The 15,683-nt window shown below is 27.9% G+C and overlaps 1 protein-coding gene across 1 annotated transcript in view; it reads left to right on the plus strand.

The window, feature by feature from the left end:
- LOC111619123 overlaps positions 1-10,695 on the plus strand; it is a 22,939-nt gene extending 12,244 nt beyond the window's left edge. The window contains exons 3-6 of the mRNA XM_023360787.1: positions 8,210-8,298; positions 8,449-8,670; positions 9,903-9,972; positions 10,165-10,695. Coding sequence (XP_023216555.1) covers positions 8,210-8,298; positions 8,449-8,670; positions 9,903-9,972; positions 10,165-10,314 — 531 coding nt within the window. The 3' untranslated portion in view covers positions 10,315-10,695. The remainder of the gene's footprint in view (positions 1-8,209; positions 8,299-8,448; positions 8,671-9,902; positions 9,973-10,164) is intronic.
- The last annotated feature ends 4,988 nt before the right edge of the window (positions 10,696-15,683 follow it).

Here is a 15,683-nt window from a genome sequence, read left to right on the forward strand (position 1 = left end):
AAACAAATATTATATTTTTAATTGTGTTGGGATTGTCACCTGTGGACATTTTAAACTGTTTTACATATTTGTGCAGAGGCATAGCCTCTAAAGAAAGGTTGTCTCTGCAATGGAAATAGTTGTTCCTGGTGATTAGACATGGCAAGAAAAATTGGACTCGTATCCAGATGTCTTACTTTTTATTAAATTGTAATTCTGCCAGCCCTTTTCTACAAATATATTTTTTTAATTTTTTAAAATCTTTTTATCTTTTGTTATAATTCATTTATTTTAAATACAAAATGCATCAATTTAATTTATTAAATATGTTGTATTCTTTGTAATATTTGTGTTTAGTAGTTAAATTATTTTGACCCAATTGAATTTGAATATTTTTGAATCATTCATTTCTTATCCCTGCTCGAAATAAGTATTCTATTTTTCTGAATGAGCCAGATTAATTGATCAGAGTACATATTTTTCTTTTCTGAACAAGGGGCTGAAGTAGCTAGCTAGATTGTACACTTTTTAGTTGGACTAACTCTTCTTGAAGGGTGAAATTGAAGTGCAAATGCTGTCGAATATACGTAGATGTAGAATTTTGTCGCACCTTTCTCTTCTTATTAAATATTTGTTAAAAATTAATTTTTTTATACAAATAAATATTAATGTAAGTTAAATATTAAAAATACTAACTATAAAAGTATTTGGATACACTCTCCATGCTCCTTTCAGAGTTCAGAGTAGGATATCCCTATGAATGCCTCTGTCCCCCCATAAAATGACTTGGTATTTAATTTTGCTGGAGTTGGAGTTGGCCTACTAAAATTATCAGGAGTTGGAGTCGGGTGGTTTTTTACTGAGTCCGCAGTCCTGCTTGTAACAAACTTAAGAACTTCAAACAGGAAATTATGCAGCACCTATCCTACAGTCTGGATCTTTCACTGTATGACTTTATGTACAGTGAATTGAAGATGCTCCTAAGGGTTGCAATTTTCTCTTGAATGCAAAAGTGCAGGAAGTAGTCAGACTTCTTGAAGCATAAATCAAAGGAATGCCAAGCATTCCTTTGATTTGAGCATGGCATCACAAGACTATTTACCCAGCAGACAAATGTCTCAATGCTGATGGTTGTTACTTTTAACTTACGAGATAACAGTTGCAAATAAATTATGTTGATTTACTTTTATTTAACTTTTCTTAATAGTTTTCAGAAAAGATAGATATATATATTAATATTTTTTTTACATATGTCCAAGCATTAATTTGATAATTCTATTTGACAAACACATCTTCCCAAAATAACTAACATTGTAAGTAATACAGATCTCTGCCTTTTAAAAAGTGTTCTCTTCATTTTTAATTTGAATATAGAATATTTATTTACTCTCCCCTCAAAGAACCAGTTTGTGTATGTAAATGAACTCTTATATTATGTTTGGTGTATTATGGAACAAAGCATTAGTCTATGCATCATAGGTTGAAACATTCTTTCAGATATTTAACAATTTTTGACAAATCTGCAATTTGTATATTTTTTAGATATTCTTTTGTGTAATTTTCTGTTTATTTGAATTAATGTGATTATTTTTTTTAAATTCTATTTTGAGATTGCATATTTACATTTTGTTTCACATTTTAGGCTCCTCTCAGCTTTTTAAATAAGTAACCATTTAAAGCATAACAGCATTATTAACAGCTTAAGTTTTAATGTTTCAGTCTTAATTATAAAAGCTCCTTTCAATTTGAAAACGTTTTTTTTAAGCTTAGATGAAATGTTTTATGAAAATTAGTTAAAGGTCTTTTTTTACCCTCTTTCGTTTATACATGCAAAATTAAATTTTGAAAGCGAGAAATAGGAAATATTTTTTTCTTGTGAACCATTCAAAAGTTATTTTCCTTATAGTCTGTCTTTTGTTTGTATTTTTAATATACATGTATACTGTTTAATTAGTTTAATTATCATTGTTATTTTTGATGATATATAACTTTCTAGTGAATATAAATTTTAAACAGAATATATAGTTACACCATATTTATATTTATGCAAACATATTTTGTTTCTAACTCTGCATGCTTTCCGCTTTATTGACTCAGCATCAAATAACAGTGAAAGAAATAGTGCAATAAAATTCAATAGTATGGAAAAACTTACAATAGAATGTTAAGCAAATTATTTTCAAGGTCATTGATTCCAAATCAAAAAAATTTCATGTTTACTAATTTTTCATTTTACGCAGTTTATAAAATTTATCTTATTTATAATAGGAAGTGTCTTCAACAATGGATCTCCTCCCCCATATTAACAATAAAACCCAATAAATAAATACATACATACTACATACATATTATATGTATTTATTTATTTCTAAATTAAATTTAAATTGAAGTAAAATATTATACAGTACTTATAAAATTATATTATTCTGTAATTATTTTGAAATTTAATTATAATTATATAAATTTATTGCATTTTTATTATTTCATAAGATACTGTATATTTTATAACAAATATAAAGACACTTTCCTTGATTCTAAGATACTTTTTGCTTGTCTGAGATGATGATGCTTTTTATATTGATAACATCTTACATTCGCATACCAAAACAACAATCGTAAGTAATCATGAGCAGACCATGTGATGCCTATTTTAATTTGAAGAGAATATCTGAAGCTAACATAGAATGATTGAAAAGTTAATTCTATATAAATTTATGAAAATTTTAAAGTCAAGCTTTTAAAAGATTTTAAATTATTTAGAAAAATAATTTAATTCGTTGATACAGAATAACAATGCGTTATTATGATCATTCTCAATTTCACTGTGAATCATATTAACGCACAATGAATGAAGTTACTAAGATAAACGACTTCCAACCACTTAACACTGCATTGAATAATAACAATCCACGAAAAACCTTTTTTTACAAGTGTTATGTCACTATTAGATTCCACAAGTACTTTCGACCTCCACCGAGGTCTGCTTCAGGTGGTGACTGGCCGTGTTTCGACCCAACCGTCGTGACGATGTTGCCAACGATGTAAATAAATAAATGTGCGCGTCGGGTTTCACCCCTCCGACCAACACTGTTCGAATTCCTCAAACAAGTACGTCCACGCCTGTGCAAGCATTTCCCCATCCTTGTAGTTGATGCTGTTGCCCCCTTGATAGCTTTATGAATCTCCCAGGCCTCCAGGTGGCGGATGTGATCTGCACGGAATGCTTGTCTGATAAGTCTGGTGTTGCGTAAGTCCGCCCTTATTTCAGGATCGGTGACGTAGGTCGATAAGGCGGTGGTGTGTCTTTTATGATTAATATCAGCTTGGTGTTCACGTATTCATTTCTGTGTTGACCGGATGGTGGAGCCAATATAAACTAAGTCCCTATTGAATCTGTCGTCCCTGATGGGAATGGAGTAAACACATGGGGCTCTGGTGAGATCCATCGCGTCCTTGGTGTCCTCACCAGGTGTTTACTCCATTCCCATCAGGGACGACAGATTCAATAGGGACTTAGTTTATATTGGCTCCACCATCCGGTCAACACAGAAATGAATACGTGAACACCAAGCTGATATTAATCATAAAAGACACACCACCGCCTTATCGACCTACGTCACCGATCCTGAAATAAGGGCGGACTTACGCAACACCAGACTTATCAGACAAGCATTCCGTGCGGATCACATCCGCCACCTGGAGGCCTGGGAGATTCATAAAGCTATCAGGGGGGCAACTGCATTAACTACAAGGATGGGGAAATGCTTGCACAGGCGTGGACGTACTTGTTTGAGGAATTCGAACAGTGTTGGTCGGAGGGGTGAAACCCGACGCTCACATTTATTTATTTACATCGTTGGCAACATTGTCACGACGGTTGGGTCGAAACACGGCCAGTCACCACCTGAAGCAGACCTCGGTGGAGGTCGAAAGTACTTGTGGAATCTAATAGTGACATAACACTCGTAAAAAAAGGTTTTTCGTGGAATGAAGTTACACAACATAATTAGAAAGATAATGCAATCTCAAACTGTTATTCTCTCTCTCTCTCTCTCTCTCTCTCTCTCTGCCCTGCCTTGCCCTGTGTGCAGTAAGAGGATAAGAGGACCTTCTTTTTCATATCCATTATGAGTTTAGCAAAGGCTGCAGTAGAGGAATCCATATGGTGTGGGACAAAGCCTAACATTCCCAACTGACCATCCATGAAAAATTCCTGGCAGGTTGCTTTCCCAGGTGGCCAAGTTGATAGGTTTATGCCAGTGTTCACAAATGTACACATATATACATATTTAATATATCAAAACTTCAAATTTCTCATCAAAATCAAATCAGTTCATAAATAGATTAAAAAAATAATTTTATAGAACTTTATAATTTGTAAAAATGCCAAATATATAAAATTATATTTTTTGCAAATTATAAAATTAATAAATTTATATATTTTTATATTTGTTATAAAATTCATTTAATTCATTAAATAATAACTTATGAATTAATTATTGCAAATATAACAAAAATTTCTTACTTATTCTGGAATCATATTGATTGCACTTAGTTATATCCTATATTGAGAAATGAGTAAATAAATAACTCAGGTTTCTTATTATAATTTATCTAAAGATGGGGTATATGATGATGTAAAAGTATCTTTTACATCATCTATTTATATTCAAGATGAGCAGCTAAGAAAACCAGTTAGCAAATGAGAGTTTTTTGTATAATTAATATGCAATTTATAATATTTTGGTGTTACATCTTGGCAATAAACCTGACAATGTCAAATAAGAGATCCAGTTTTATACAAGAACTTGCTAACTTGCTTTTAGTCCATTCAACTTGGGTACAAATAGCTGACAGCCAGATTTATTTTATTAATCAAATATTATTCCTCACTTTAAAATGATAATTCATCTCAAAGAAAAATTATCATTATAAAACATTGCAATTATCTTAGTAAATGCAAAAATTATTAATGTCAGGAAAATAAAGTTTGATTTATATATACTATTTTGCTTATCTAATGATCTAAATGTTTGAATAAAAAATTTATAATTAATCTCAGGTTTATCTGTAGCAATTATAATGATCCAAAATATGTTTTGATCCTGCTTTAAACTGTGTTTTTATGTAAATGTAATAATTATTTCATCGGAATTATATTAACATAAATATAAATTATATATAACTGCATGGAGATAAACAATATTTTGTTTATAAATATGTAACATATAAAATAAGAATTCTAATATTTAAATTCAAAGTCTATCCAAATAAATTTGAAGCCCACAAAAAATTAAAATGTTATTGGCTTAGTCATACTAAAGTTTAGTTGCATTCTTCTTTATCATTTTATTTATCACTAGTTTATAATATTTTGATTAATTGTAATGTAATCTCTGGTTGGATTTGATTATAAATAACAATAATAATTATTATTTTGAACAGTTTGAAAAATAAAAATACATATTTAACTGTGTAGATAAATCAATATTAGTTAATTTATTACCTGACTACTGGTTATGTGAAGAAAATAGCAATCCTTTGAATTCTTTCATAATTTATATATCATACATAAAATAAATATAAAAAAAGGTTGAATATATTTAACCTTATTATTGCTGTGTGCATGAAATAGTTTTATTGCTTACATCAGATGATAGCAACCTTTAGTGTGTTATTTACCCATATGTGATATTTATTTCATGTGTTTGAAGATATTAATGTAACTATTAATTATTAATAATGCTACTTTATTAAAATCATATAAATAGGTAGCAGGTATAGTGACTTTGAAATTTTTTTTTTATATTGAACAAATTCATTAATATTTGTTATAAAAACACTTCTGAATTGACTTATGTCATTCAGAATTAAATTTATCATTATACAAACTAACTATTAACACAACAGATTCACACCCATTGATTCTAATGCAGTTTTTCTCTCCCAAAAGCGCACACACTCAATTGTGGACATGAATACCTAGAAATGTGATTTAATGTACAAAAACTGCTTTAAAAATGTTTTCATAATAAAATTTCAATAATTTTGACGTTAAATGAAAAAATCTTAGTGATTTTGGATTGGTTGACAATTGAACCAACGACAAAGAAGTTGGAAATGCTGCCATGTAATGCTTGTATAGTATGTATTCTATAAAAAAATAAAAATAAAAACTGATGTACTGCTAATGTAGTATACATGCTAATGTACATATGACAGCATTTCTAGTTTCTTTTTCATTGGTTCAATCATCATTTTTGCCTAATGTGCATTTGTTTTATTTTTTGTGCAATATCCTTTCTTGCAGTTTCCATGTGTTTAGTAATGTCTAAGAGGAAGTACTTGAAAATTGAAGAAAAGATGATTCTGAAGTTTTCAAAAAATAAGCTGTGTTGGACATTTGCTCACCAGTTCAACATGGGAAAAACTCAAATTGCTGAAATTCTAAAAAAATTCAAGATGCTTTGTCTGCAACTTTGAATGTGAATACAAATAAGAAATTAAAAAGAAAGCTCTTCCTATAAAAATCTCGGTTTCAAGTGTTTCAAGAATAATGGTTGGATATGTGTAGGTGGAAAACATTCAAAAGAACTATGTGTTTTATGAAAACATTTTTGGCAAATTTTAGAAGCCATTAATCATTGGCAAAGCAGCAACAGCACAGTGTTTTAAAAATTCAACATCAGTGAACTAGAGATTAAATGGCACTGAAATCAGTGTGCATGAATGACATGAGAGCTCATGTCACAGTAACTGCAGGCTTTTAATTGTTGTATGGATCATCAGAAATGAAATAAAAAAAACCAGATTTTTTTTTTCTTGATATAGCCTCACATCCCAAAATTTTAATTGAAGTTGCATTGTACAATTTAAAAATTAATTATAGATTTTGTTTAAATGTAAGACTAAAAAAACTTTTTTTTCATTAAAACTATTATCATCAATTTTTTTTAATGACGAAAAATGTATTTAATGCTTTTCATTTAATAAGCACATAATATGCAGTCATTTCCTATTACCTGACACCCAACACTAGACATTTTTAAGTCCCTAGACTGTCTACTGTATCTTTTGTACTAATTAATTATCATTATCAATTTCTTCTATTACAGTTAAACAAGAATATTTACAAGTTATACTGCGTCATTGATGGTTCCAAATATTCATAATAGATAATAAACTTGCAATTTATTCATATTATAATGATTTAAGTATTAAACTAGAGAAACTGTCAATTTTTCATATATTATTAAATTTAATGTTAAGAATATGTTAAGTGGAAATACTATATTATTATTAAAATGGAATGTTTTTTGTTCAATTTGTACATTTTAAATTGCAAAGTTGTTGTTATAGAAAGATTTGTAATGTGTTCACTGAATCAAGTAGTTGATTATGTAAAAAATAGGTATGCACAATACTGTAATTACATTTGTCAATCTTCATTCTTTACCATTATTAGTTCTTATATGAAACATCATTTACTGCTAATAAATTGCTGATTTGTAGAGCTTAGGATATCTAGGTATTAAAAGTCATAAATAATTGTAAAAATTATATAAGTTATATCATTTTTATAACTATTTATGAATTTTAGTGACAATATGTCCTAGCTTTACTGATTAGTCATGTTCTTGTCTCCTGTTTTTATTTTCACTTATTTTGGCAGCTCAATAAATGGATTGTAGTGTATTGTGAGTTGTAAGATACAACTGTTGTGTTGAATAGCATCCATTAAAAAAAAATATAAAAAATTTTGAATGAGACTATGAATTTTGATACAAAAAGAAATTATAGATAATGATAATCTAATGAATATTTAATTTTAAATATTAACTTGATAAGGATGATTACAAAAATTACAAGGATTAAACCAAAGGCAAGGTAATCTAATAAAATAAAAATATAATCCTAGTAATTCTGAACAATACACACCTTAATTTTAAATTTTATTATGATTAAATTTCTGCTGTATAATTTTGTTATTAAATAGAAAAAAGCCTAATATCAGAATCAGAATGATATTCATATTGATGTTAGATTTTTGTTTAATTACATAGTTTTCATCAATTAGTTGTATTATACATCAATAATTTTAGATAATTATATATCATACTTTTGCTATATACATAAACAGATATAAAATTTTAACAGAACTTTGGTATTTGAAAAATATGCTAAAAACATTACATCAGATATTAATTTAAAATTATCCTTTAAATTACAGCTACCTAAACTCTTTACTGAAGTTATGGATTACAGTATTTATAATCAAAATATAATATTCGAAAATAACATTAGAGGGGTAACTACGCAGTAAGTATCAAAAATTTACTTTCTTAACATTAATCAAAAGTATTTCTTTTAAATTTTAACCAGTAATTTTGATTTATATATATATTTTTCTTCTAAGTTTGATTTATTTACAGAATAATAATAAAAATTTAACACCTTTTTATCTCAAAGTGGTATCGCTGGATATGTACAGCAGATGGCATTAGTCAGGATTTTGGGCCATCTACGCTACTCCCATGTAAAATTAGAAATACTAAAAATAACTCAACATCCCGAAGATGGAACTGTGAGAGTTCGATGGAGAATCACGGGTGTCTCTGGCTTAAGAGTATTGTTTATGTTCTGGAAATTTGTATTATGGGAATGGAAGAAAATGATGGAAAAAGAAACGGAGTAAGTTTTGTTTTAAAAGTATATGTTATAAATATTTGAATTCTATAAAATTTATTTTTATAATCTTATCTGTATTATTTTCATTCTTGAGCATCATTATTAAATTTTGTTCTGATTCTATACGGTAGTATTAAAAATGATTAACATGTTCATGTAATACTGTATTATCTTTGTTTAATAGTTTTTTCATTTAATAAATTTCTGCATTAATGTATTGTACATGAAATACATTAATTTTATTTTTCATTTTTTCAGACATAAATTTTAACTGCATACTATTTAACTATAATTATTTCTTTAAATTGCTAAGTTTTTATTTGTAAGTACTGATTCATCAAAAAAAATAATGAATTAATTGAACCATGTAATTATAATTTTTTACATTACATTGAATATTGTCAATGGGCTTGACAATTTACAGCACAAGATTTATTAAACAGTACAGTTTAGTATTGAATGAGATTCATTGTTTTATATCAAAAAAAAAATCAGGAACTAGGAACAAATGATAGAAATCTTTGTTTAAAGTGTAGGATGTCACAATTGAGATAACCATGTAAACAAGCTTCTGCCATTTAAAAAAGTTATATTGTTAGTTTATGAAAACTGGTAGGAACATGTGAAAAATTTCTTATCAGAATTAGAAATAAAAGGTGATAGCACTACCAGTGTTTTCATATTTCTGATTATTTTGTAAAAGGAGAAATTGATATAGAAGCAATAGTTGTTGTATTTTTTCTATATAAATTAAATATATATATTTATATAAAATTAATCTAATTTATATAGTAATGCAATATTTTACAATAATAATTATTTTTCAAGCTTGGTGTCTGTTACAGCTTCTGATTAATACTCAAATTGTTAAAGATTTGCAGCAGATAAAAAATTAATTTCCTCTAAAAACAAAAATATGACTACTTGTGTGTTGTGTGTGTGGATTTTAACATAATCAGTTATTGTTTATAAATAATTTTTTAAAATATGTCAAATTTATTATTAAGTCATTGTTCAAAGAAAATTTGAAATTCTATTTTGAAAATGCTATATTAAGCAATACTTGTTTACTATTGTTAAAATAGCATAGTCATACTTCATTACTCAAATCAAAGAAAACTATTGCATGACAAATTCCAAACTTATTATAGTCTTTAAAGTTTAATAAGAATTTTGAAATAATAATATTTTAATTTAATAAAATTGAATATGTGTATATTATATCTGTCCTACAGGTGGGTTGATGGCTTTTCAGTTTTCTTTATTGGTCCAGATGGCTTAGTTTATAAACACGTCTGCGATAAGGTTTGTATTTTAATATTAGATACTTTTACTTTCAATTGAAGCTTATGTATTAAGAGAGTGCAATAATTTCAATTTTTATTTTTGTTGCATTTGTCTTTTTAGTAAATGTCATAGATGATTATTTTTTAGATATAATTATACTTAGCATTATGGAAAGTCAAATGTTTTGGTTTATGAAATATGTAATTTCAGATGATGCCAGATGAAGAAAAAGTTAGTTCCAAATCAGGGAATGTAGCCATGAAACTAGCACTTTTATTAGGATTGGTGCCGAAGCCAATAGATTTTGGATTAGAAACGTTTATTAATAATTTTTTTAAAAAAGAATTATTTTATGAATAATAATAATTAATAGACAATAAAATATATAGAGCTTGTAACTTTATAAAGAGCAAAAGTTCTGGAGCAGTAAAAACTTTTTCAGAAGCTTTGGTATTTTTACGAATTTGAAAAGCAAATGGAGTTTATACTAGAACAGTGTATACATTATATATATATAGATGTTGAGCTAATTCTACTGGAATTTGTTGTGTGTTCATAAAAAAACATAGTGAACTGCACATTGTACTGTACATTCATTTAACATTCAGATTCAGTTTTTTTTTTCTTTTTTGTTCAATGTGAATTGCTTTTGTCAATATTCTGATTTTGTCAATTTGCTTTATAAATCAAATAGCATTCCATAGATCATCAAGTGTAATATAGTTTAATAAAAGGTTGTTCTGTTGAAGTTATTTTTGTGTGTGTTTAACAGATTTGGAGTTGTAGCAGATTTTAATNATAAGTCTGGTGTTGCGTAAGTCCGCCCTTATTTCAGGATCGGTGACGTAGGTCGATAAGGCGGTGGTGTGTCTTTTATGATTAATATCAGCTTGGTGTTCACGTATTCATTTCTGTGTTGACCGGATGGTGGAGCCAATATAAACTAAGTCCCTATTGAATCTGTCGTCCCTGATGGGAATGGAGTAAACACCTGGTGAGGACACCAAGGACGCGATGGATCTCACCAGAGCCCCATGTGTTTACTCCATTCCCATCAGGGACGACAGATTCAATAGGGACTTAGTTTATATTGGCTCCACCATCCGGTCAACACAGAAATGAATACGTGAACACCAAGCTGATATTAATCATAAAAGATACACCACCGCCTTATCAACCTACGTCACCGATCCTGAAATAAGGGCAGACTTCCGCAACACCAGACTTATCAGACAAGCATTCCATGCGGATCACATCCGCCACCTGGAGGCCTGGGAGATTCATAAAGTTATCGGGGGGGGCAACTGCATCAACTACAAGGATGGGTAAATGCTTGCACAGGCGTGGAAGTACTTGTTCGAGGAATTCGAACAGTGGCGGTCGGAGGGGTGAAACCCAACGCTCACATTTATTTATTTACATCGTTGGCAACATTGTCACGACGGTTGGGTCGAAACACGGCCAGTCACCACCTGAAGCAGACCTCGGTGGAGGTCGAAAGTACTTGTGGAATCTAATAGTGACATAACACTCGTAAAAAAAGGTTTTTCGTGGAATGAAGTTACACAACATAATTAGAAAGATAATGCAATCTCAAACTGTTATTCTCTCTCTCTGTCTCTCTCTCTCTCTCTCTCTCTGCCCTGCCTTGCCCTGTGTGCAGTAAGAGGATAAGAGGACCTTCTTTTTCATATCCATTATGAGTTTAGCAAAGGCTGCAGTAGAGGAATCCATATGGTGTGGGACAAAGCCTAACATTCCCAACTGACCATCCATGAAAAATTCCTGGCAGGTTGCTTTCCCAGGTGGCCAAGTTGATAGGTTTATGCCAGTGTTCACAAATGTACACATATATACATATTTAATATATCAAAACTTCAAATTTCTCATCAAAATCAAATCAGTTCATAAATAGATTAAAAAAATAATTTTATAGAACTTTATAATTTGTAAAAATGCCAAATATATAAAATTATATTTTTTGCAAATTATAAAATTAATAAATTTATATATTTTTATATTTGTTATAAAATTCATTTAATTCATTAAATAATAACTTATGAATTAATTATTGCAAATATAACAAAAATTTCTTACTTATTCTGGAATCATATTGATTGCACTTAGTTATATCCTATATTGAGAAATGAGTAAATAAATAACTCAGGTTTCTTATTATAATTTATCTAAAGATGGGGTATATGATGATGTAAAAGTATCTTTTACATCATCTATTTATATTCAAGATGAGCAGCTAAGAAAACCAGTTAGCAAATGAGAGTTTTTTGTATAATTAATATGCAATTTATAATATTTTGGTGTTACATCTTGGCAATAAACCTGACAATGTCAAATAAGAGATCCAGTTTTATACAAGAACTTGCTAACTTGCTTTTAGTCCATTCAACTTGGGTACAAATAGCTGACAGCCAGATTTATTTTATTAATCAAATATTATTCCTCACTTTAAAATGATAATTCATCTCAAAGAAAAATTATCATTATAAAACATTGCAATTATCTTAGTAAATGCAAAAATTATTAATGTCAGGAAAATAAAGTTTGATTTATATATACTATTTTGCTTATCTAATGATCTAAATGTTTGAATAAAAAATTTATAATTAATCTCAGGTTTATCTGTAGCAATTATAATGATCCAAAATATGTTTTGATCCTGCTTTAAACTGTGTTTTTATGTAAATGTAATAATTATTTCATCGGAATTATATTAACATAAATATAAATTATATATAACTGCATGGAGATAAACAATATTTTGTTTATAAATATGTAACATATAAAATAAGAATTCTAATATTTAAATTCAAAGTCTATCCAAATAAATTTGAAGCCCACAAAAAATTAAAATGTTATTGGCTTAGTCATACTAAAGTTTAGTTGCATTCTTCTTTATCATTTTATTTATCACTAGTTTATAATATTTTGATTAATTGTAATGTAATCTCTGGTTGGATTTGATTATAAATAACAATAATAATTATTATTTTGAACAGTTTGAAAAATAAAAATACATATTTAACTGTGTAGATAAATCAATATTAGTTAATTTATTACCTGACTACTGGTTATGTGAAGAAAATAGCAATCCTTTGAATTCTTTCATAATTTATATATCATACATAAAATAAATATAAAAAAAGGTTGAATATATTTAACCTTATTATTGCTGTGTGCATGAAATAGTTTTATTGCTTACATCAGATGATAGCAACCTTTAGTGTGTTATTTACCCATATGTGATATTTATTTCATGTGTTTGAAGATATTAATGTAACTATTAATTATTAATAATGCTACTTTATTAAAATCATATAAATAGGTAGCAGGTATAGTGACTTTGAAATTTTTTTTTTATATTGAACAAATTCATTAATATTTGTTATAAAAACACTTCTGAATTGACTTATGTCATTCAGAATTAAATTTATCATTATACAAACTAACTATTAACACAACAGATTCACACCCATTGATTCTAATGCAGTTTTTCTCTCCCAAAAGCGCACACACTCAATTGTGGACATGAATACCTAGAAATGTGATTTAATGTACAAAAACTGCTTTAAAAATGTTTTCATAATAAAATTTCAATAATTTTGACGTTAAATGAAAAAATCTTAGTGATTTTGGATTGGTTGACAATTGAACCAACGACAAAGAAGTTGGAAATGCTGCCATGTAATGCTTGTATAGTATGTATTCTATAAAAAAATAAAAATAAAAACTGATGTACTGCTAATGTAGTATACATGCTAATGTACATATGACAGCATTTCTAGTTTCTTTTTCATTGGTTCAATCATCATTTTTGCCTAATGTGCATTTGTTTTATTTTTTGTGCAATATCCTTTCTTGCAGTTTCCATGTGTTTAGTAATGTCTAAGAGGAAGTACTTGAAAATTGAAGAAAAGATGATTCTGAAGTTTTCAAAAAATAAGCTGTGTTGGACATTTGCTCACCAGTTCAACATGGGAAAAACTCAAATTGCTGAAATTCTAAAAAAATTCAAGATGCTTTGTCTGCAACTTTGAATGTGAATACAAATAAGAAATTAAAAAGAAAGCTCTTCCTATAAAAATCTTGGTTTCAAGTGTTTCAAGAATAATGGTTGGATATGTGTAGGTGGAAAACATTCAAAAGAACATTTGACTATGTGTTTTATGAAAACATTTTTGGCAAATTTTAGAAGCCATTAATCATTGGCAAAGCAGCAACAGCACAGTGTTTTAAAAATTCAACATCAGTGAACTAGAGATTAAATGGCACTGAAATCAGTGTGCTTGGATGACGTGAGAGCTCATGTCACAGTAGCTGCAGGCTTTTAATTGTTGTATGGATCATCAGAAATGAAATAAAAAAAAACCAGATTTTTTTTTTCTTGATATAGCCTCACATCCCAAAATTTTAATTGAAGTTGCATTGTACAATTTAAAAATTAATTATAGATTTTGTTTAAATGTAAGACTAAAAAAACTTTTTTTTCATTAAAACTATTATTATCAATTTTTTTTAATGACGAAAAATGTATTTAATGCTTTTCATTTAATAAGCACATAATATGCAGTCATTTCCTATTACCTGACACCCAACACTAGACATTTTTAAGTCCCTAGACTGTCTACTGTATCTTTTGTACTAATTAATTATCATTATCAATTTCTTCTATTACAGTTAAACAAGAATATTTACAAGTTATACTGCGTCATTGATGGTTCCAAATATTCATAATAGATAATAAACTTGCAATTTATTCATATTATAATGATTTAAGTATTAAACTAGAGAAACTGTCAATTTTTCATATATTATTAAATTTAATGTTAAGAATATGTTAAGTGGAAATACTATATTATTATTAAAATGGAATGTTTTTTGTTCAATTTGTACATTTTAAATTGCAAAATTGTTGTTATAGAAAGATTTGTAATGTGTTCACTGAATCAAGTAGTTGATTATGTAAAAAATAGGTATGCACAATACTGTAATTACATTTGTCAATCTTCATTCTTTACCATTATTAGTTCTTATATGAAACATCATTTACTGCTAATAAATTGCTGATTTGTAGAGCTTAGGATATCTAGGTATTAAAAGTCATAAATAATTGTAAAAATTATATAAGTTATATCATTTTTATAACTATTTATGAATTTTAGTGACAATATGTCCTAGCTTTACTGATTAGTCATGTTCTTGTCTCCTGTTTTTATTTTCACTTATTTTGGCAGCTCAATAAATGGATTGTAGTGTATTGTGAGTTGTAAGATACAACTGTTGTGTTGAATAGCATCCATTAAAAAAAAATATAAAAAATTTTGAATGAGACTATGAATTTTGATACAAAAAGAAATTATAGATAATGATAATCTAATGAATATTTAATTTTAAATATTAACTTGATAAGGATGATTACAAAAATTACAAGGATTAAACCAAAGGCAAGGTAATCTAATAAAATAAAAATATAATCCTAGTAATTCTGAACAATACACACCTTAATTTTAAATTTTATTATGATTAAATTTCTGCTGTATAATTTTGTTATTAAATAGAAAAAAGCCTAATATCAGAATCAGAATGATATTCATATTGATGTTAGATTTTTGTTTAATTACATAGTTTTCATCAATTAGTTGTATTATACATCAATAATTTTAGATAATTATATATCATACTTTTGCTATATACATAAACAGATATAAAAT

Source organism: Centruroides sculpturatus, unplaced genomic scaffold, assembly GCF_000671375.1.
Source record: "Centruroides sculpturatus isolate CEXI.00-Female unplaced genomic scaffold, Cexi_2.0 scaffold87, whole genome shotgun sequence".
Lineage (NCBI taxonomy): Eukaryota > Metazoa > Arthropoda > Arachnida > Scorpiones > Buthidae > Centruroides > Centruroides sculpturatus.